At 38.8% G+C, this 23,090-nt stretch overlaps 1 protein-coding gene across 6 annotated transcripts in view; it reads left to right on the forward strand.

The window, feature by feature from the left end:
- Positions 1–23,090, forward strand: part of ROBO2 (roundabout guidance receptor 2) — a 417,898-nt gene that overhangs the window by 265,971 nt on the left and 128,837 nt on the right. For all 6 annotated transcript variants that reach the window (XM_088051137.1, XM_088051139.1, XM_088051141.1 and 3 more), the window contains exons 3-5: positions 6,394–6,551; positions 8,149–8,269; positions 18,039–18,177. In XM_088051137.1, coding sequence (XP_087907263.1) covers positions 6,394–6,551; positions 8,149–8,269; positions 18,039–18,177 — 418 coding nt within the window. The remainder of the gene's footprint in view (positions 1–6,393; positions 6,552–8,148; positions 8,270–18,038; positions 18,178–23,090) is intronic.

Genomic DNA, 23,090 nt, shown 5'->3' on the forward strand with positions numbered 1-23,090 from the left:
ACTGCAGCATTCAGAATTTTCTGGTGGAAGGAGGGTGCAAGTTTAAAAAAGGGAGAAGGTTATCAGGGATTCATTGCAGGGAAGACAGGTGATAGAACTTCATTTTCAATCAGGAGGCTTAAACATAAATATGTTATGTTCTAAATTAGAAAAATCTCCGTTCTTCATGCTATCTAGTAGTAATATAACATCTTTCAGAAAAAAAAAATTACGGAGATGTCAGATTGCATTCAAGTGATCACAATGAATCACAAGAAAGGCGAGGAGATTATACAGTTTTTCAGTAAGTATATTCGGGCTGTATTGCATATGCTTAATTCTGCCCAAATAGCAGCCTTTAAAAAATCAGAAAGAAATCATAAACTAAAGTCTGCAATAACTATCGTGTGTGTACCTGTGTAATTGTGGGAAAGGGAAAATAGGTTTGCAGTGCCCTTAACTGGGCTAGAAAAATTGCAAAGTCTGACTCCTGGCAGTGTGTGCTGTAAATAAGAAAGGAAAAAGTCTGTCTTCTTTTCTGACCTTTGTACAGTCAGCTAGTTGGGGTACACCTCAGACTGCAATTTAGAGGAGAGGCAAAAAGCTGGCTATCTCCCTCTGACTCAGTTTGGAAAGTCTCCTTACTTGTTACTGTCGCTTCACCCACCTCAACATTGTAATGCTCTGTTCACCTGTTTAATAAATTCTGTCTTTAGAAACAATACTTTTACATTCAGACATTAGTGTTCATCATAATTTTTTGTACGTCTGTATCTGTGTATATGAACAGTTAAGTTGTAGAGGATGTGTTAGGGTTTTTTCCACATTTTTGTCTTTACTGAGGCCTGAGGATAAAAAGAGCAAGCTACCTTGAGCTGTAAGTACTGGGTAAGTTACTAGGTTCAGAAGCACATGAAATACTGAGTGAGAAAGAGGGATGAAGCCAAAGAAAGTTGCTGAATTGGCAAGGAAGAAGATTCTCCTTTTGTTTCTTGATGCAGGCATCTCCATGTTGATCATTTCTTTGATTTCTAGGTACCCTACTAATCAAATGTTGTTGAAGCAACTAGACTCTTTGAAAATATTCTAACACCTCTGAAAATGATTCTCATGGACTTGGAGCTCCATTTTACTGAACATATTTGAGTCATGGTATATTAACTAACATTCATGTCTGCTAGGCAGTATCAGTATCAGGAGATAGAGGATGAGAAAAATAAGGGGAAAATATAGCTCCTTATAATATTTTTTTTAAAGGTAGCAGCTTTTTCCTGGCTGCAGCTTTTTTCCTCTGCACATGCAGAGGGAGCTCAAGAACTCCCTGAGAGTCTTGCCTAGGACTATTGCCAAGGTTGTTTGTTTTTGTTACAATCTTCCTTACAAAATGAGGCAGAGACTTGCTGAAACAAAGAGGTCAGGCAGCAGCATCTTCAAATAAAGTCTATTATTCTTCACAAGGGAAGCTGTCTGTGACCCCTTGGGTTTTTTTCTGTCACCCTGTTTCAGCAGGTAGTGCTGGCTTGCTCAGGGACCATTTCAGCAGATCATACACATTAGTCAAGATCTAAAATACCTCCCTGCACCGTATGCTTCCTAAAGTATAATAATCCTTTAATCTGCCCACTGCATGACATCTGGGCAGCTATTTGACTTAATAACTCATGTCAATTGTTCATATCAGTATGCATCAGAGAAGGGAAGTGCCAGAGCAGTGGCGGAGAGATGAGGATTTCGGAAAATGCCTGTGGGGAAGTGCCTTGGATCAGGGGAGACCTACCTGTGGTGTGGCAGGGGACCAAACCACCATCGATGTGGCTGTGTAAAATCTTTATATGAGAATAATATTATCCTGAGATAAAACAGAACAGGAGGGGGAAGATGAACTACCAGGACCCAAGTTACAGAAGTGCATTAATATTTACTCGATATCTCTTTATACCCTCTAGTCAGCACAACAGATGTAGCTGTATTTTAGGACATTATAATTCATTGAAAAAGGCAACAAAGATACTCTTTCCCTCCCTCTTGTCCCCGGTAATTTCAGATGTTCGCCGTGCACACAGAGGGGGTGGAGGTAGAGAGACAAGCGCTGGTGGGAGAAGAATGCAATTATCCCAAAGCCTCCTGACGGGCATCCACTTCTTCCTTCCAGCTTAGCTGCTCTGACCACAGGCTGGGGGCTCGTGGGACATGGACCAGATTGAAAAAGTGGAAGCAGACAGATGGTTATTTGTAATCATCATGTAAATGTAAATCCTATAAAAATGTTTTCTTTCTAAGGGCCTGAAAGCTGGAAAGAAGGATTAAGGCATGGATATCTAGCCTAGAATAATTTTGACCCCACCACCTTTCCTCCTACCTCATAAACATCGTGGCTTTATCTCCACTTCCTTTAAACAAATTGCTGGAACCTTAGCCGAGGAAATTAATTCAGTTTCCATGTAATTCCCTGAGTTTATGAGCATCAGTTTGACCGAGGGCTGGATTTGGGCCTAAGCTGGCATGTGCTGGTTAGCAGCTGCCTTGGGAGCGGAGGCTCCTTTTTGCTCCTTTCCCCCTCATGCCTCACTCTGGCAGGTGCGTGCTCCGTGTGTTTATCCCGTTGCTGGATGTGCTCCCTTTCCCTGGTGATACTCCTGGCTACCTGGAAATGGCTGTACAGAGCTTTGCTGCCTTAAAGAGTGTCATGACTGCTCGCAGACATCTATCTTGTTTGAGCAGCATCAGCTTGTTTGAGCCACAAAGAGACCGATCAAACTTTAATTAACTTTTGTCCGGGGTGCCATCATAGGCTGTGTGTACGCTTTAGCTGTTCTTTGCAGTTCTCCAGTCCCTCGGTGCCTTTCCAGACAGTGGGGCTCAGCCATCTGGAAGCTTTTGCCCTTGCAAGGCTCTGCCTTTTGAGACGTGGGGGTGTGTGTGCTGCCGTCGGGCTGGTAGGGGGAGCAGCCCCTGGGGTATGGCTGTGCTGCAGTTCTGGGCTGGCATGCAGTGTGGGGGGCACTTTTTGGCACCCCTTGTTTAGTCATAAAATCACAGAAAGGTTTGGCTTGGAAGGGACTTAAAGATCACCCATGGGCAGGGACACCTTTCCTAGGCCAGGTTGCTCAGAGCTCCACCTCAACTGGCCTTGAACACTTCCAGGGACTGGGCATCCAGAACTTCTTTTGACCTTGTCACCCTCACAGTAAAGAATGTAAGGTAACACCCAAAAACATAGGGAAACACCCATGCAAGCACAAAGTGAGCTGTGTGTAAAATTAAAAGTAAAGCAATTTGCTTTTAAGAGGAAGAGGAGGCTGGTGGCAACATAGTGCTGCTTGTTAAATTTTAAAAGATTAGTTTTTGTGCCCTGCCAAAAGGGCCCTGAGGATGGCTGGCTTTTCAAGTGAACAAAACTCTTTTGCCTGTGTGTGGAGAGGCTGGTCTGCTCAGGCACACTAATAGTCATTTGGAAGTAGCCAGCAATTGTGGATAATTGGCTGAGGAATATTCTGCAGCTCTCAATCATTTTTCTGTTTTCGCAGATGATTGTACCATTAGATATGGTGAGTGCACTAAGCTGTGCTGCAACTTTTCAATTTACTGTTCTAGTAGTATGAACTCAACTTCCAGCTGATGGTTCTTCCTTCTGTGGCTTCCTGTGCCACTCCAGGAGGAGAGCCAAGCTCACCAGCTCATGCTCTGCCCTCCTCTTCCCTGCCCCCTTTCTCTTGGGGTGATATTTGGATGTTCTGGGGTGACTGGGCTGATCAGATTAACATCTGTGCTTTATTTCATTGTTGTTAGATTGCTTTAAAATACTGAATTACAGCAATGGCAGCCTGTGCCCTTGGCTCTTTACCTTGTTTGTCCCTCTGCTTTCATTCTTTCTTTTCCCTTCCTTTACCTGGCTTTTTCTTTCTCATCTCCCTAAAGTTAGTGTTCTCCCTCTTCCTCTCGGAGTTATTTTCTCACTTTAATTTATACTTCATGCATTTTTCTCTTATCTTTGCTTTTCTGTCATTGCTTTATTTTTTCCCTATTTCTTTTTTCTCCAACCTTTTTTTTCCCCCTCCAAAACAGAGAATGCTTTAGATGGAAATGGTGATATATATCTATTCAAGATTCACATATGTGCTGAGGTAGTGAGCAAGATTAAGCAAAGCCTGTAGCATCAATTTTGTCTTCTATTCAAGCCAGTTTTGCAGTGAGACTTTGGGTAAAGGAATGTGATAAAATCAAATCACCTCTTAGCCTCATATTCTGAGGCTGATTGGAACCTAACACAGTTGCTGGGATGATTCAGAGAAAGTTAATGTAATTTGCTGTGTATCACTGCAAGAAACTGTGTTTGTCAGGTTCATACAGCAGTGTGAACTGTTCAAGGAAAATGCTTTCCTTAACATTTCTGCCAGGAGTTAGGAGTCAGGAATATAAAACCATTATGCGGTGGGATCTGCTGATTTTCTGGGGATTTTCCACTTATGGATTTGCACTGATGTTCAGTAATTGCAAGTAGGATCAAGCCAATAAAAATAATATTTATCTTGTGTGTAATAATAAAAGCAGAAATTAATCTTTATCTATTTGCCATTTATACAAATGTGGGCAAAACATTGTCTAGATGATTTCTAGACTTTTTCTTCCTGTGTATCATGGGGATCACAGAGACACATGAAGCTACTTTCCTAAAAACCATGATTTCCTAAGACTTTTTTCTGGTTCTTTCCCTGACATTCCCACGATATTGACTTTCTTGGGTTTGCAAGGTGGTGTACTGCCAATAGTACAATATAATCTTCATCATACTAATTCTGTGCTTAAATTATTTCTTCCACTTGGTCTTGAAGTTATATAAATTCCATTTCTATCAGATTATTGTGAATCAGAAGGTTTGTATTATTCAGAAATATTTGGGGATTGAGTTTTTTGTTGTTTATTAGGTGTGTCACCTAAGAAGTCTACGGGTTCTTGTCAGAGCTGCATTTGTTGCCAGCTGCCTCCTGTCACATTTATTATATGCTTCAAGAACGAGACCTAAATAGTCACTCTTTTTGTGTGTGTGTGTGTTAGAAAAGGAATTAACTTCCAATTAATCCCCTCCTTCCTCTGGGATCTACCTGTATATCCCAAAATGCAGAACAATAAAAGTTACCTCCATGTCATTTTGAGTGCCAGATATATACAGCCCACTCACCTCAGACTATCCAGAGACCAATTCTTGTATGTATTAATCATATTTTTCTTCTGGCTTATTACAGAAGAGAAAAATATTCAGTTCCAAATGTTAAAATGGGGCACGTTTTATTAACATTGAAAGCAGTAAATTATCTCTGCTTATGAAATGAGACTGAGCAATTTCTGCTGAACTCTTCCTGACTTGCCCCTTCACTAGGATACAGTGTTTTCTAATTTCTCAGAGGGCCCTGGTTCCATTAAGGGCGAGAACTCTTTTAAAGCTGTAATGAAAGCCACGCATAGCTGAAATTCAGGGAGGGGAAATGCCCTAAATTCTATTTCAGTAGCTCATCTAGAGCTATTTTCGGTTTTATGTTTATAAGAATGTCAATTAACCTAGAGACTAGGACACACATGGAAGAATAAAGATGAAGTGAATATCATTCTAAAACACTGAAGCTGGCTAGTTGGACCTAATCCTTTACAGAAGCTTGATTTACATAAGAAGCTGGCCTGTGTTGCCTAATTTAGTTCTCAAACAGCTTGGTGATTTAAATGCTCTTTTCTTTTCAATGTAGTGGGATAGGGCTGGTCAAGGTGTCAAAAATATTAGAACTAAAAATATAGAAGGAAGAAATAAATATGTTGGAAGTACATTACTACCAGTTTTATTTCTCTGACACCTTTCAGAACTGGTGACCATTTTAGCATGTATGTGCCAGAAGTGCAATAATAACAGTAATAATGTCAATGCCCTTAGCCAAGGTGTAACTCTGCAACTCAGTATTAGTTCTGTCCCTTTTTTACCGAGCTTCTGCTGGAGTTGGAGACCCAGACAAGGCAGATATTCAGCAGGTTGTTTTCTGCCATGAAAAGAACTCAACATCCAACCTGCAGTTCTGCTTTTGTAATGGTGGAAAGTGGTCCTGTCAAGGTTAAGATGAGTAATGGGTGCTACATGTCTTTGTAACTTAAATACAGAGCAGTGTTCTTATCTGGAAAGGAAAAAAACAGGAAAACAAAAGCCCTGTCTGTGAAGTCTGCCTCCACTGGATGAAAGGGCATATCTGCCCAGCCTCATTTTTGAGATCTTTTACAGTCAATATAAGAAGCAAAGTCATCACCTAATAATGGTTGAGACTTGTTTGTTTAATAGTTTAATAGTATATGTTTCTACTTTTTTTTCCCCCCTCCACTTAAGTGCCATCACTTCTATTAATTCTTTTTGCTTCTTTCCTTCATTTATGACTTCAGTGCTGCGGGATGACTTCCGCCAAAACCCTACAGACGTGGTGGTGGCAGCTGGAGAGCCTGCAATACTGGAGTGCCAGCCGCCTCGAGGGCACCCCGAGCCCACCATCTACTGGAAGAAAGATAAAGTCCGTATTGACGACCGAGAGGAGCGGATCAGTGTGAGTACAGCCCAGGTGGATTTTTATCTCCATGCACAGGGCCCACAGCTGAGCCCAGCAGAACTCACACAGCTTTATGGCCTTCCCCATAGAGGTTTGTTGTCATTCTTGGCAGTTTGTCTCTCTGAGCTTTCCCAAATGAGGGGGGAAGGCTCCTGGTCTGGCTCTCCAATTTGAGCTTCTTTGAGGGTTGGTTTGTAAATCCAGTGTAACAGAGGTCCATCAGAGCTGGAGATTCAGTTGTAGGAGGTGCTCAGTTAGATGAAGGACTTAGTGGATGTCTTTGACCAATTTGGTTTTACCTTTTCTACATCTCAGTTCTCCAAACTGAAAATATCCGAGAGGTGTTTATAAGTAAATTCAACCCAATCTATGAGGAGGACAAATAATCCCTGGGGAAAAACCCAACATCTTAGAATGATACCAGTAATGTTTTAGTTTTTGTGGTAGTTTGGAAGTGTCTAAATGGAAGCCAAAGTCATACTCTAAAGAATTAAGGTTCCTGAAAAGGAATAAATGTTGAGCAAATGAGTAGCACTGGTTGAATTCTGTGGGTGTTCATTTCTTGTACTGAATGAAAAAGGATCCAGCAGAAATATTTAACTTATCAAGTGATTAGAGATAAATCATGGTCTGTGCAAGCAAATGGGATAAATTAGGGGGTGGGAACATGTTTCATTCCTTATTTTTACATGCTTAGCTTTTTTCCATTAATATTTATTCAATAAAGTTTCATGTTTTATGGAATTATTCAGTGCTGACCTTACTCAACATGAAGTACTATCAGGAAGCTTGTTAGTGGCTCTGGATGCCTAAGGAATTATTCCAAGCCAAAGAATCTGAGCTGTTGCTGGTTTTGGACCAGGCTGTCAATGCTAGGGTCTACCTAAGAGTAGAAGAGCAGAGTGGCAGAGTGGCTATCATTCTCTGACTCTCAAGTTTCTTTGGTTAAATTCCCATCTTATACTGAAGCACCCCGTTGTCTAACCTTTGACACTGTGACTTCACAAGCCACAAATTTTTACTTTATTTCTTTCAATTACCCTGCTCTTTCACTCTGCAAGCACCCTTTATAGCCAAGAAAATATTAAGTGTCAGATGAATTCCCAGTTTGGACCAGATTCAGTCTGTTTACCTCAACAAAAAGAGGAAAATCTGTCTTTATTAGTGATCAAGGAAACTGTTAAAACACCAGTAAAATAAAATTAACTAAATAAAACTAAGTCAAATTGCCTTTTATTTTCAGAGAGATGTCAAGAGTGCTCTACATATCACCATGCAAGAAATAAAAGTATTCTGTACTGCCAAGAGGCAGCAAGAAATGTAATCTTTGAAATATAAAGAATCTAATGAAAACCAAAGGAATAAAATCAAATGCAGATTAAATTAGTTGCAAATTGAATTTAGTCAGCGGGATAAAAATGTGTTCTAGAATAGCTTAAAGATATTTAAATATATAATTTTAAAACTATAAATATATTTACAAACAAAAGTTTAGGATGTCTTGGTTGTGGATCTTGTTGCCTGAGAAGGTAGCAGTTTTTCTGATGTATTTTGTTTACCTGAAGTTAAAAATATGTTCCTTGTGTCGAAACAGATCCGTGGTGGGAAGCTGATGATCTCCAACACCAGAAAAAGCGATGCAGGAATGTACACGTGTGTGGGGACCAACATGGTGGGGGAGCGCGACAGTGACCCTGCAGAGCTGACTGTTTTTGGTAAAGAGACCCCTACTTCTATGGCATTTTCCTTGCAAATGTAGCCTGAATTACCTTGGGTGGCTCACCAAAACACAAGACAAAGCAGCAAAACGCAGCAGTACTGCTCAAGATGCATTTCACAGCTTCAGAAGGAGATCAGGTTTTAAAAGCTGCAGTTTATAATGTTGGAGCTGTGGTGGCTCAACATTCTCCTTCTCAGCTCATAGTTTCAGTCTGACCAGAGTTCCACAGTTGCATAACCAGAGATGTTATTGCAGGAGAAGGCTCTCCCTCACAGAATGGCCAAATGTAATTAAGCTGCTTCTATTACAGTTGACGATGCTTGCTTACCAGAGATTTAGACCAGGATTGCCTATTTAAATAATTCCATATTCCTGAGAGCTTGTGAAATCAAACCTTTGTAGGATAGCACAAAAAACCTCACTTGATCAGTAAAGCATCATTGGAGACAATTCCAAAATCAAATTTTTGAATATATATTTTGGCATTCATTTTTAAGAGGACCTGAAACAGCTTTTCCTCCTGTAAGCCAGGACAGCATTTAGATTTTTGGTGCTGCTGAATGAATTAAAAATGAGTAAGTTTCTTTTGTGAAAGAACTTTTGGACCTGATGGACAACACAAGAAATTGATTGTTAGGAGCACTTGCCTCATGGTTAGGGTCCAAAGCAAGAACAGAGTAATACCCCAGCCTAGAGCTGGATCCATCCTGCTCACAACTGCATAAGAAGGGAAGCCACAAAATCATGCTATGGTACATCCTACAGTCGTGGGTTTGTAGGAATTAGTCAAGAGGTTCTGAGCAAACAAAGGCAGATCAATAAGGGAAAAAAACCTCACTGCTAGGAAAACATGTCTATGCTGACAAAAGAGAGAGAAATAGTGTTAATGTTCCCTCCTGCTACACCTCTTTGATATCCTTGATACAGTATTGAAATTCCAAACAAAACCCTTTGAAACCCCAGAGAGACTTTAAATAGAAATCCTAAGATCCTTTGTGAAGCAGATGCTCCAGATTTTTTCACCTTCTGCCTACTAGGGTGCACTGGAAACCCAGTCAGGCATATTGCCGTCTCTCTGTTTGCATGTATGTGTAATTCAACATTTGTATATCCACTTAAAAAGAATATATGCATTATGTCATTCACAAAAGGCAGAGAAAGATTTTTGCTAGGCAAGATTCATTAGTTTCTGAGGATATGATTTCATGAGTTTCTGAGGATATGCTGATTTCCAGCTTTTCAAGACTGAAAAGGTTTCCACTCCAACTGGTTTGTTGTGGATTCCTGGAAAGATGTGGCTTTTAAAGACAGAATTATTATACCTTGCAAAAAGAAACCAAAAAAAAACCAGGAAAAGGATCTCTGTCAAATTATTATGCCCTTTCCACCCAATCTGTTAGAGCTGTAGCTTTATGCAGATGCAAAAGAGACATGACATATCTCCTTCATCAGTTTAAGTACTGCTAATCTCTGGTAATACTCCCTGTGGATAGCAAGCAGATTGCAGTCCTAAACTATGAAGCCTTAAGAAATCCTTAAGAAAATAATTTGTTAAAAAGCACTGAACTGTAGGAATGAAAACTGAAATGTGCATGTAATTTCATATCCTGCAGAGCTATGAAATATATTAGGTTTGTCTTGATATGTAAAATAATACATAGACAATTACAATGCTCTGATTTTTTTACAGGGTATAATCATAGCAATAAACTTGCAAAATACAATATAAAACTATTTGGTGAATACTGAACAAAATCAGCAATAAATGGAATTAGATATTTTAATCTTTCTTAATTGTGTTAGACTAGCGGAAGAAAATTGTATTTAAAATTCCCTACAGTGGTATCTTCCTATCTACATTTCCCCTTCTATCTGGGCATTCCCAGATACCTCCCCATCTTCCTTTTTGCTGTTCAGGAATAGCATGCAGGAAGCAGGTGCTGAGGTTATGACCTGCTGTCTCTCAAGATGGTTTGGCTGCCCTGTGCCCATTTCCTGGCTGCCTCCTGGCCCTGAATCTCTATGTTGGTGCACTGGACTTGCTGTAACATCGTGTCCAGGGTAGTCCTGGTCCTCTCCATACAAAAGGAGGGGACTTGCCCGTGCTTTCCAGCAGTTGTATTCCATTCCTGGACTCCAGGCAGCAGCCCAGGTGTGAGCAAGGACGTGCACACTGACTGGAGAGCATTATCCATGATATTTCCAGGAAGCAGTGTATCTACTGGACAGTCCAATCACTCTAAGTACTCAAAATAAATCAAATAAATCCAGGGACTCTGGGAAACATCAGATTGGCTCTGCGTGTTCAAACTGGCTTCACTGAACCCAGGCAAAACCACCAGGATCGTATGGTAGGTCCACAGCCCTCCTCTAATATGATTCATGGGTCAGAGGAACATGGGAATACTGCAATTGGTGATGAAAAATGTACTAGAAATGCTTATATGCAATTTGTGTGCCAAATTTTATCTGCTTGGAACATATTTGAAAATGGACAATTAAAAAAAAAAGAGATCTTGACTGAGAGACTTAGAGAATTTTAACAGGTGACTGGCAAACCTATAGGTGTTCTGGAAAGGAATGTGTATTAATTATATACATTCCTTTCCAGAATCATGGTCATGTCTTCAGTCATGTCTTCATTCCTCTGACTAATTATAACCCTCCAAACCCTTTCCACAGTATGAAGGGAGCCTTAGTAAAAACATTATGTAGGAAAAGGAGCTGTTTCATACTAGTTCTCGAATCTTTCCAGAAATTATCTGCTTGTTACTTTTGGCTCTCCAAGTTTTTCTGTAATACCTGAAGTTAACTTCTGCATGTGACTTGTGACAGATCTCTGGCTCCCTGTACAGTAAATTTAGCTTGAGGCATTGCCTGTGGAAAAACTGAGTCAGTGTGGTGGGAACTGATGGCCCAAGGGGAACAGCATGGAAGCCTAGCCTGAAAGATTGCACTTTTCCTGAGTTTAGAAACAGTAAAATAAAATGGGCCATAAGAACCTTGGGAAGCAGTAGGGAGAGAAAATAAAATTTTCCTATATGCAGAATATGTCCACTTGGCTAGGTACCCATTCAATAACTTTTACTGAGAGATAGTTATGAGTAATACATGTAGAACTTCCACCTTTTTTTCCAAGCTTATCTGCATAGGAAACATTGTTTTCAACATTTAGGCACTCTTTACAGTATACCGGTAGTGTCAATGCAGATTGTTCCCATGTCATGATTCTTCTATCAGCAGAAAATTGACAAGATTTCACAGTAAAATACCATAAATATCAGATAGCAGTGCTACCCAAAAGCGTGTTTTGAATAGTGACGAAGATGCACTACATTTTGTTAGTCACCTTTTTCAAGCATTACTGGTAGTTTTTGCCTTTACAAGGCTCCAAGGTGTAATCTTGGAGTAAAGCACAAAGACAGGGTCTGTCACAGTCTTAAGCTGCACTTTAAAGGAAGTTAATAACCTCAGTCCTAATGTTCACAAAAAGAGGCAGCATGGGACTTGATTATTGTGTGTGCACTATTCTAAAGGGCGATTTCCGAAGTGTAAGTGATACAAATTAGGCTGCATTGCTTGTCTTTGGGCTCATAGCCCTTGGCTGAACAGAATTAAAGCAAGATGCAAAACAGAAACAGTTTAATTCCAATTTGTAAGAAAGCTTTGTTTGTAAATACATAATATGGAGCCAGAAATTAAATAAAGAAGGAATTACTCCTTAAGATAACCTTTATCATTTTGTCATGCTACTTCACCATTCTGAGATAAGTTTTCAAGTTGTTTTAAGTGTTTCATGCTCTTTTATTTCCCTTTGCACTTAAAATAGCATGTTTGAAGAGAATGTACAAAGGTATATCTTGTATATTGATTCTAAAGCTCAGTGAAATCAATGAAAGCCTTAGTATATCAACTTCAAGAGACTGGCATCAAGCAGTGGAAAAAGATATATTTAGAAGAGCCTCAAAAGAATATAAAGCATAAGTAGGAAGAGTACAAAAATATCTTTAAAAGATATGTCAATTTGGACATATTAAAGATTGGTTTGGATTAATCTTTGATTTTATCTTTGGTATCTGAACCTTTTTTCAGCTAATAAGGTCCTGTGGGATGAAGAGGTATTTTTGTCTGATGCTTGAGGAAGTATTTGTGTTTGATGTTCTGTAGATATTGTCAGGCTGAAAGAGAAACCCTAGTTTCAGAAAAAGTGTACTATGATGACATGGCATTAGAAGAAAAAAATGCCCAAAATCCCTTTAATGAAGACATTGTGCCCCATTTTATTTTCTTGAGCTCTGCCTATGTGAAAGGCCTTAGCAGAATCTTGACCCATTGTATCCTGGAAAGCCTTCCCAGTCACATGGAAAAATCTACCAAGGCCAGGTATACATTCATAGGTCAAGGGAGGGAAATCAGCAGTGTGTATTTTGTCCTTCAGATCAAATCTTCTCCTGGTTTTCTTCAAATCCCTGTATTTTCCACTTGCAGTCTACTTGTAGCAGTTTGCAAAAATCCAGTTTAGCTTTAGAATATTTGTTATCCACAGATACCAAGAAGTTGTTATAGGATAACGATACAGCTCCGAAAAACGTCTCTGATTTTGCCCCAAAGTCTGTATGTAACAATCAGTAAAAACTGTAATTAACATGATTGTAGATGTATATAAAAAGAGATAACCACTAGCAACTGATAACATTCATTTTACTGCGTTTGCCTCTTACTGGTGTTCCCTGGCTGTACTGTCCAAGCTCATCACACCTTGGGTGCTGCTCAGTGTAGGAGTTTGCAATCACTACACAAATGCTTATTTCTCAAATGAAAAAGGGAAAAGTGCCTAAAAAAGATGCAGTAGAAGATTATCTATAAATGTAAAACCACCTGCTTTTGCAACTCTCTTTTCATTTATTTGACCCACATAGGTAAGTTTAGTTAGATCGTAATATCCTGTCTTCTTCCACACGTTGTTTCTTTGGCAGAGAGTTTTACTTCATCCAGATCACGCTTCATTTAATGAAATATCTCTTCTATTGACAGCATTCTGAAGTGAAACTTACTTCCCACCATCTAATGTTTCCTTTTTTTCCCTTTTGATCAAGAATGCTAAAGTGCAAAAAGCTTTTAAATGTAACTATTTGCTATTAAATCCCTCCCCAAAGCCTTTTGTGTTTTAATACTCTTTTTAGAACACAAAAACATTTTAGAAAAGCGATGTCTTCTATCCAGCAAAGACAGAGAAAACAAGAACAATTCTAAATCAGATTGAAGCTCTACATTATGAGGGCCATCAAATCCCTCACTCTAGCAGTTTCCTCAGCAGAGAAAATATATTAAGGTAGTTAGGAACATTTTAATTAGATTGAGGCCCCATATGTGGCTGTCTAACTTTTTGAGGAGCAGGGAAAGGGCAGTAATACATCTGAAGGTCATCTGAGTCTCCCTAATAGACTGTGATACTCAGAACAATTGTTAAATATGGGAAAAATTGAGTTCTGAGGTTAACTTGTGTCAGCACCCAAAGCAAGGAAAGCATTTTGCCATTTCTGGCTCAGATCTGTGGGTTTCCTTGCAGCACATACCTCAAGCACTGCAACAGATTGTAGGTGTGTGTCCAGATCACATTAACAATCCCCTTTTATAACTGCAAGCAAAGTTTATTCTGAAGTTATAAAGGTCACCCTAGTAATAGCATGACTGGCTGACATGACATATAACCATGACCTATTTTATAGTTCTCTTCAAAGATTTTTAATATTCATCAGAGCAAGTCTGGGAAGTGGGTACTTTATTTACTCAGTGAAAGCTTATAAAATAGGTATATTAAAATTTTTATACATGCCTATGATTTTAATTTATCACCCTTTCTTGTTGTTTCTCAAATATATTGTGCTCTGGATGCTGTTGACAGAGTAACAATATTTAATTATAGCACAAGGCTTTATTTATGGGCAAGCCATGTCAGAAGAAAAAATACGAAAAAAGATTTTTTTTCCAAGATTAGCTCTGAAACTAAATTTGACCTGGCTGTGCAAAGAAACCTTCTTTATTTAACATGCTTGGGCAAGCAGTGCTCTGTCTCCTGAGAGATTAACATTGTAAGCAAGTTATGCAGGTGACTCAAATCCAGCTAATCTCACATAAAGAATGTTAATTGCACTGGCAATGGCATTCACTCTGATCACTTTATAGCTGTATAATTAGCTATTGGACATATTCAAGGGGTTTTCTGAGTGATACAAATACAGGAAACAACATAAGAGATAGCTTGTTCTTTCCTGATTCACGCTGTGCAAAATGCAGAGATGATGGAAAAATGGAAGCAGCAGTTGTTGATATTTGCATGTCCTTGCTAACTGGGCTCTGTCCTTACATAGCTATTAATTTTCTAACAACTTCTTAAAGGTTTTTGAAAATCTACAGTTTTAGAAGCTGATATGAAACAAACATATGTGTATTCTCCTAAATTGCCTTGATGTGGAATCCAGTGATTTATCTAATGACATCAGGGCCATTTACTTTCTCTTCAGCTGGGTTCTCCTCAAAATGAGACAGGAATTTATTTTTCTCATCTCCTGTACAGAAGAATTTACAGCCACAAGTAGAAATTTCATAAATATGCACATTCTAATTTCTTAGCTGTTTACACAGTGCTCTTGTAAACCTGGTCTAAATTGATTTTTGTATGCAGACCAAGCCAGTGCACAGACACACATGGAGTTGTTTAAATTCAATGGGGATGAACCAGGACCTCTAAATCACCAATCAGAGTGTTGATTTGGATCTGAATTTCATCATTTAGGATCATGTCTTGAAAAACAAATGCTGAAATGAAGAGAGTATTCTGTATGAGCTGAGAGCAGGAGTTGGTCTTAGCTCCTCTTAGGAGAGAAGTTGTGAAAAAGATGCTATTGCAAACTTACAGAAAGTGTTATTAAAATATTCCCACCCAGATTCACATAATTACAGATGGGCCAAGTACATTGCTCAGCATTAGGTTTATAAATTTCTTTTGGTGATTTTTTTTTTCCTTTGTCCAGTTTTAATAAGTTTATCAAATTAAAATGGCTTTATCCAAATTTTTCCATGCCTAACTGGAAAACTGATTTTACTGGACAAAATTAAATTGACAAAATAATTCACTCTTCTCTAAGAATGTTGAAGTTCTATAGCAGTTTGGAGGCAAAAAGGGGATAATTGGAGTGAAATGGGCAGGAATGAGAGGAATGGATGAAGCTTTTTGTCCTGAGAAGTGCTGGTGCCTCATGAATATCAGGTACCAAAAATATGTTGAGAATAGCTACACTATGTCAAAGATGCACTTTGGTTTTGGTTTGTCCAGAGGATTTTCACTAAATTTAGCCAAATATACCCCTGCTTAAAAAAAAGTAGTAGTATCATCAATTCATACACCAGAGAACCCATGAATGCAGATCTGGGCAGCATTCTCCTGCATCTGCACTGTGCTCCTGCTGCTGTCGCTCTCCTGGGAGGGTCCTTGGGTACTTCAGCTGAATTTTCTTGTGTTAAGTTTGTGGATAGGCCGTATTTGGGTGACCTGGGGAAAAGCAGCCCCAGTTCAAGTGCAGAGCAAACACCTGGAGAAGAGTTCATTTGCTGTGAGGTACAAAGAAGGGAGAGGCATGGATAATTGGAAGGGGAATTGGACTTGTGAACCCAGTGGGTTCCAGGTGCGAAAAGTGATATTTTTGGGCTAAAAAAAAAAAGATAAAATTACTAAGGAAACAGTCAGTAGCTTGATAGGGCTTGTACACAGACTTGAAATGGGAAATTATGAAGATTTCAATATAAGTAGAGAGGCTAGAAATTAATTTACTTGTCCAAACATTGCTGGAATCTGCAGATCCTGGGTAGGAATAGGAATAGGACAAAAGCAATGGCTTGGGGAGAAGAATCTTTGCCCGTTAGACATGCTTTTATCTCTATCATCTGGAAAAGTGTTATAGATTCTTGAGCATGTCTATTCTTCTGCTGACAAAATATGTTTTCCCCTGCCAATAGGTTTCCCTGCTAATAAGGAATTCCTGTGTGATGCTGTCACTCATTTACATAATTACTAACAGGTGGTTTTGTGTTCCTCATTTTCTGACTGATATTATGATTTGTACAAGTGGTGAACACTTTTCTGTCTGAAGTTGAATTAATGGAAGCTGAGCTTTGAACACACAAAATTAAAACTTCATTTCCACTCAAGGCCCCCCCCCTCACTCCCTCAAAAAACAAAAAAAATGTGGCTCAGGTTGAACATCAAAATTTAGCAGATACTTTTTACGTTGCTTTTTAAGATCTCTATCTTACCTCAGAGAGGAGCTATGAAAATAAGTGAGGTGATTATCATTAATATAGGTGTTATAGAGATCATGAGGAAATTAATAATTCTGTCTTTGAAGTGCAGTTTGAGTAGTAAGACAGGGGGCCACCTTCTAAACAGTACAACTAAAGCGAAATATTAAACACCTGCTCATTAAATGAATACCGACAATCTGGAGATGTTTGGGGAAAAAATAGTGTGTGATCGTATAATTGAAATCAGTCCCATAAGGCATCATAAACAGAAAGGAAGTGATTGAAAGACAAGCAGACAGCCTTAATTCTGTCAGTAAGTGTGGCTAGCTTGATTTTTCAACCTTAATAATGTTCTTTTAACTTTTTTTAAAAATTACTTGCATTTGATTATTTGTATAGTAATTGTGCATAACAAACCTATAAAATCAGCTCTGTAGTTATCAAGACAAACTGCCTGAGTCAGAATCTGGTATTGCTTGCATCTGTGTGAATTCTGAGTAATTTTTTTAAGTGACATCATATCCCTTAACTTGCTGAGAGTGAAATATGAAACCTAGTGTGTAACCAAGTTTTAAATGTCTTTATGATAAATCCCTGTCTTGTGTGGAAATACTGTTTCATATAAACCCAGCCTTATAATGGTTTGACTAGCATAAATAATTTATGACAATAAAAGTGTGGTATGGCTGAGAGGACAGAAAAAAATTTGTACAGTCCAAATGCAACTTGGAAACTAACCCCAGTGACATCCTTTCAAATGAAATTACCGGTACTTGGATTTTGTACCAGTATAACTGAGATCAGATTGTGGCTCTGCATCTGGATTTTAAGCAGGCCTGTACAACATTATGGTGATTAATACTATTTGTAGCCGTGCAGCCTAACATAACAAGGGTAAACAGAAGTTATTATTTGGACCTTAATTTGGTTTTCCTTGGTGAAGTTGGCGATGGGGATCAGGGAAGCTCTGTCCTGTGCACGACAGCTCACAATTGCCTGAGGTGCTAACACAGAGTTTAAATTTTCCTCCTCAGCATCAAGCTGTTGATCACTGCCAAAGGCAGGCTGACTCCATTGTCAGGAATTGTCCATCAGCAGCTCACACATTGCTGCAGCAGGAGCTCCCAGCTCAGGCTCCATGTGTGCAGCGCTGCAGAGCCACAGCTTTCCCAGGGAAGGGCACGGCCTCGGAGGCCTCCCCACTGCCTGGCAGGTCAGTCCTGGCACAGGCAGCCTTCTGGTGGCTCTTGCTGGAGGGCAGGATGGGACAGCCCCTGCCTCTCCAGCCCAGAACCAGAACCTCTTCCCGGTTCTTGATGCACATCATCAGTTCCACTTGTCTGAATTTGTGGAGCGCAGCCTCCTTTCTGTTTGAGGACGGGTAAGCAACAAGATGCTGAAAAGTCAAAAAGTGTTCATTTCAGCCCTCTGACTCACTGTGGAATTTTGATGTCTCTTTCAAGAGCGGCCCACGTTTCTCAGGAGACCGATCAACCAAGTGGTGCTGGAGGAGGAGGCCGTGGATTTCCGGTGCCAGGTGCAGGGGGATCCCACACCCACAGTCCGGTGGAAGAAAGATGATGCAGACTTACCGAGAGGAAGGTGAGAGCCACGCTCACGTTCACTTTCAGATTTCAATTGTTGCACAATGCTGGAATCCATCCCTACTACTAAGAGCTTGTTCTTTGACATTGTGTTCAAGATTTATTTCCCACATTGCTGCTCTTTTGGCACGACAAATCTTGTTCCAGAGGCAGCTGTGCAAGGAAACCCAACCTGGGTGAATTGTCCAGGTAACAGATTCCTGTGGAGGAAAGAAAAGTGATGTGTAGGTGTTGTGAGCACATGGGTATTCAGTGAATTTATTGGAGAGAGTAAAGATGTTTTAGGACTGTAATAGTGATAGTAGCCTTCAGAATGATGTGCTAATACCAAGAGGGAGAAAATTTGGCAGGAGAGTTGCTCTTTTGCACTGGCAAGGTGAATTACAAGCAGAGCATGGTGGGCTTTGCTGGCTCCTTGGTTCATGTCTTTTAAGTCTTGGAGAGAAACCTTCCTCTTGAGGAAATGAAAAGCCAGACTAGCAGAAGTGTAAAGCAGAGTGGAAATCTGGAACAGGCCCCCTGTGTTCAAGAAAGATTAATTTAGTCTGGAACAAACAAAGAGAAAATTTTAGTGAGCAGGGGAAGGGAGTCTCTCCTGCAAAAGGGTTTTAAATTAGTTTGGCTGCTTTCAACTAGCAGAGCAGTTTTTGGTCCTCATTTTCTGGAACTCTTTCTTGTTTTGATGCTGAATCATTATTTCATTAAAACATCTCAACATGGAAATAGCTCTGGGAACAGGAATTAGAACCCAGTTGTCCACAACCCAACAAGTCCTTCTGGCACTAGGAGTCCTGATTTATTTTTGCACAGTTTTAATTTTAGCAGCTGATATGCATAGTGCCTCTTTATTTTTTTAGTTTTCCCCTATCATATCTGATATTTTCCATCAGTTGAATATAATAGTGGAAAAATAAAAAATCTAGCAAAAACATTTCTGTGTTAGATACATATGTATATATATTTATATACGTACTTTAAAAAAAAATAATTTTCTTGCATTTGAAACAAATTTAAAAAGTGATTTGGCTGTTTTTCTTATTAGAGTGACAGATATGTGTGAATGTAATACACAAAATATTATTTTCAAGAGAAGACTTTTGGATGTCAAGATGGATTTTTCTCTTTGCTTGCTCTTTAAGTATGTATTGTAGAGTAGTCCACAGTAAATGCATTGTGTTTCTGTGATTTATTCTTGCTTTTGTGCTGCTTCTGTTGTTTTAAATCATGTCTCCTTCTAGGTCTCATAAGCAGAATTAATAGATGATGAACCCACAATGTCTTTGGTTGGATTGCACTTCTGTTAGATATTTTTAGTGACCCTATCCCTTCTTTTTCTCCAACATCTGCACTTCGGAGGCAAATGCCTCTGATAATTAGCATTGTGTGCTTTCTATTGTATAGAAAGACACATTTCTTTTTATTTATGTAGCACAACATGTGAGCATATCTTCACTGTCCAAAAAGTGGACATTTCCAAACCATGATTCATGATGCTAAATCAAGGAAGATAAACTTGGAATCTCTAAAACAAAAGCTATGGTTTTTTTTATGGACTTATTTAATACCAGCAAATTAATTTGCCCAGGTATAATCTGAATGAATGGATGGATGAGAAAATGATGATATTGAAATTTTATAAATTAGCAAATAATGTCAAAGTGATTTCTCCATCTTGAAATTAAGAGATTTTTTTTTAGGTGAAAGACAAATTATATTTCAGCTTCTCAGCTCCTGTATTTTAAGAGTTTTAGCATCTACAATGATAAATAAAGCCCTCAAGAATTTCCCTTTGTTATTCTTCCTACATGCAAAAATATTTCTGAGCAGATCTCTGAGCTATTTTTCTTATAACTTTCAATATAAATTTCCTTTTTCTACAGCTAACAGTGTTCTTTGCACATCTGTCTGTTTTCATTTTCTCAGTAATTTCATTTTGGTGTCATCCCTAGATTGCATGAGAATTATAGTAGGTATCTGTTTCAACAATTACTGCAGATTTTTAAATGTGTCTATTGTTGATTCAGTTTTCAAAAGTGTCTAGTTTAGTGGCAGCAAAGTGGGACAAACTGAATTTTTGTATTTTGTGTTTTGTTTCTGTAATTTGCTCCTGGTGAATGCCAGAACCAGTGATAGTGGATCCATAGTCTTTCAGAAATCCTTGTCTGTTTTTCCACCTTATCTTGTTTTAGGTTGTTTTAGTGACCCATGTGCAAGCAAAGAGAAAAGCGATCCCAGTGATTTCTGGTGACAAATGTGAACAGTATTGCTGCACCGATTGGTGTGTTGAGTAGTAATTGGAAAATAATTTCAGGCTTTTAAAGTCCTGATTATAAAGGTCCCTGATGGACTGTAAGCATCTCCAGTTGCAATTGGATTAAATGAGAAAAAAACCTCAACTTCTAAAGAAATTACTATGTTTGAAAACATGACTCTTTATAAAAAATAATTTGGCTATTTGTCAAATTGTGTAATTGCCCAGGAGTATATAAATAACCATGCTTCAAATCTGAGAACAGTTTATTCTGATGATGCAAAATGTAATTCCCAATTTCAGTTGTTTTGAACTGATGATCTAAACCAACTATGATAGTCTGTATTTTGAATTTAAAGCCTTAAAGTGGTTCTTTGAATAGCAGTTTTTAAATTGCCTGGGAAACTTTGGTCTCACTAGTGGAAGTTACTTATCCAACATCCTGTAGACCTGATTTGAGATTTCAAACTGTGATACATGTCATGGAGCTCCTCTGTGTATGAATGGGCAGGAGTTAAAAAAATGATAATTACTAGGTGAAAACAGTAGTGTGAGTGATGTATGATAACTGTTTCCACAGTTCTTTTGCACCACTGTGATAAAGAATTATTTGCATTCTTCAGTGCTTAAAATTCTTGTTAGAGCCTAAATTGGTCCCAGCAAATTAATATCTTGTTGATCTAAACATTGCTACTGCATCAACAGGGACAATCAAATCCAGTGTGAAGTCTGGGGTATGTAAAGCCTTTTTCCAGAAGCTGTCCACTTCAAATCAGTGACCCAAGACTGAAATGCACTGTTAATCAGAGGTAGAGGCACATGGTATATATTTAATTTTAATTGCTCTAAGAGTTCTGCCTCACACAACAGCCTCCCCAGTACAAAAAGGGTGGGGAATAGTTAATCAAGTATGACTCATGTCAAACTACTGGAGGTGAACAGGATGTTGTGGGGTCATCAGTCCTATGTCTTTGGCTGCAATATGAAGTTCACTATTCCGTGAATAGAGTTTTTTCTCATTATAAGTGGCACAAGGAAATGGCACAGATTGTGTCAAAGTGACTCAGACAATTCTGGCCATGCATAATGATTAAGACCTACTGAAAATTAAATAAAATTTGTCTTCATGCATCAAATTTTTTTGCTAGGCACATGTTCAGGTATCTTTCCCTTTGATGTCTGCTCAGCAGAAATAGAGATTATACTTTCTTTCCAAGGAGTTGATGGTCTTCTGTGTGGTAGGGAATCAATATGGCCTGGATTAACTTTTTATTCATCTACATTTTAGTCCTGGTAACAGAGAGAAAATGACATTATTTGAGAGCCTACAGCATGAGAGTGGCAGATCTATGACTAGCAATTTAATAACATTTGAATAAGGTTTGTACAGTGTTTCATGTCTTCAAATTTTCTAGTGAAGCCGAGGAGAGCAGCTGCATGGTCTGTAATTATATAGCAAGTAATAAGTACTTTTTTTTTTTTTTTAGGAAGTGAAGAGATTTTCAATTACAAGTCAAAATTTATGGCACATTATAATAACTGTTTAAACCTTTTATATAGAAGAAGTTAGCAGTGCCAGCTCTTCGGGAGAGTGAGGTTAGCTCAGCAAATGTATTTTTCAGTTGCCTTAAAAATGACTGAGTAGCAATCACATAGGCCTTTTTTTGCATTCCAGCCCAGAACAGCTGTTTTAGCTCAGTAAATACATCTTTAATGAAATTACAACCTGCTCTTTTAAGTTGCATTTACAGGCACTGTCTGATTAGATGGATATTGTACTAGAGATGAAAAGTGGCAACTGCACCAGCAGGAAGAGGTATTTGTTTTATATGCCACCCACACAATGGGAGTGTGGGCAGAAAAACCAAGAGTGATACTTCAGAAGGAAAGTGGTGTGTACTTTACACAAGGTACATTGCTAAGTGCTAAGAGATTGTAGGTTATTAAATGAAACCGAACAGTGACACACAGCAGTGAAAATCATAAACACCACAGTAAGCTTTCTTATTTTCTGGAGATTAGGAAAGTCCATTAAAAATTATTTGGGAATAAGCATTCTTAAAGCACAGAGCTAATGTATTCTAAGGTATGTGTTAGCTGCAACAGCACAAGCCTGTGAAGGTTTTGCTATGTTTTTAAAACTGGCCGCTTTTTTTTTATGCATAGTCTGGGTAGAAGTGCTGCCACACTTCTGATAGAGCTTACCTATAATTTCACTGCTTTCCTCCATGGCTTCTTGTGAGCCCAAAACTAGGAGTACAACACAACGTTTTAGAAAATCTTGCTGTCTTCCAGATGCAACTCTTTGAAATGGATTTAAACACAACTGACAGCGAACCTAATGAACTAAGAAAAGCTGGAATTTTTTTTAGGAGATCCAGAAAGAGCCTGATAGCCTGAGAAGTTTTGCATTTACATTTCCCCACTGTGATGGGTTGACCCTGGCTTGATGTCAAGTGTCCCCCAAAGCCTTTCTGTTATTCTCTCCCCAGCTGGACTGGGGGCAGAAAATATAATGAAAGGCTCATGGGTCAAGATAAGAATAGGGGGAGATCACTCATCAGTTAGTGTCATGGGCAAAACAGACTCAACCTGGAGAAAAATTAGTTAATTTTTTTTTCAATCTAATAAGAATAGGATAATGAGAAATTGAACCACAC

Source organism: Pseudopodoces humilis, chromosome 2 (genome assembly GCF_049639895.1).
Source record: "Pseudopodoces humilis isolate 2021_Gansu_Grassland_sample_001 chromosome 2, ASM4963989v1, whole genome shotgun sequence".
Taxonomy (NCBI): domain Eukaryota; kingdom Metazoa; phylum Chordata; class Aves; order Passeriformes; family Paridae; genus Pseudopodoces; species Pseudopodoces humilis.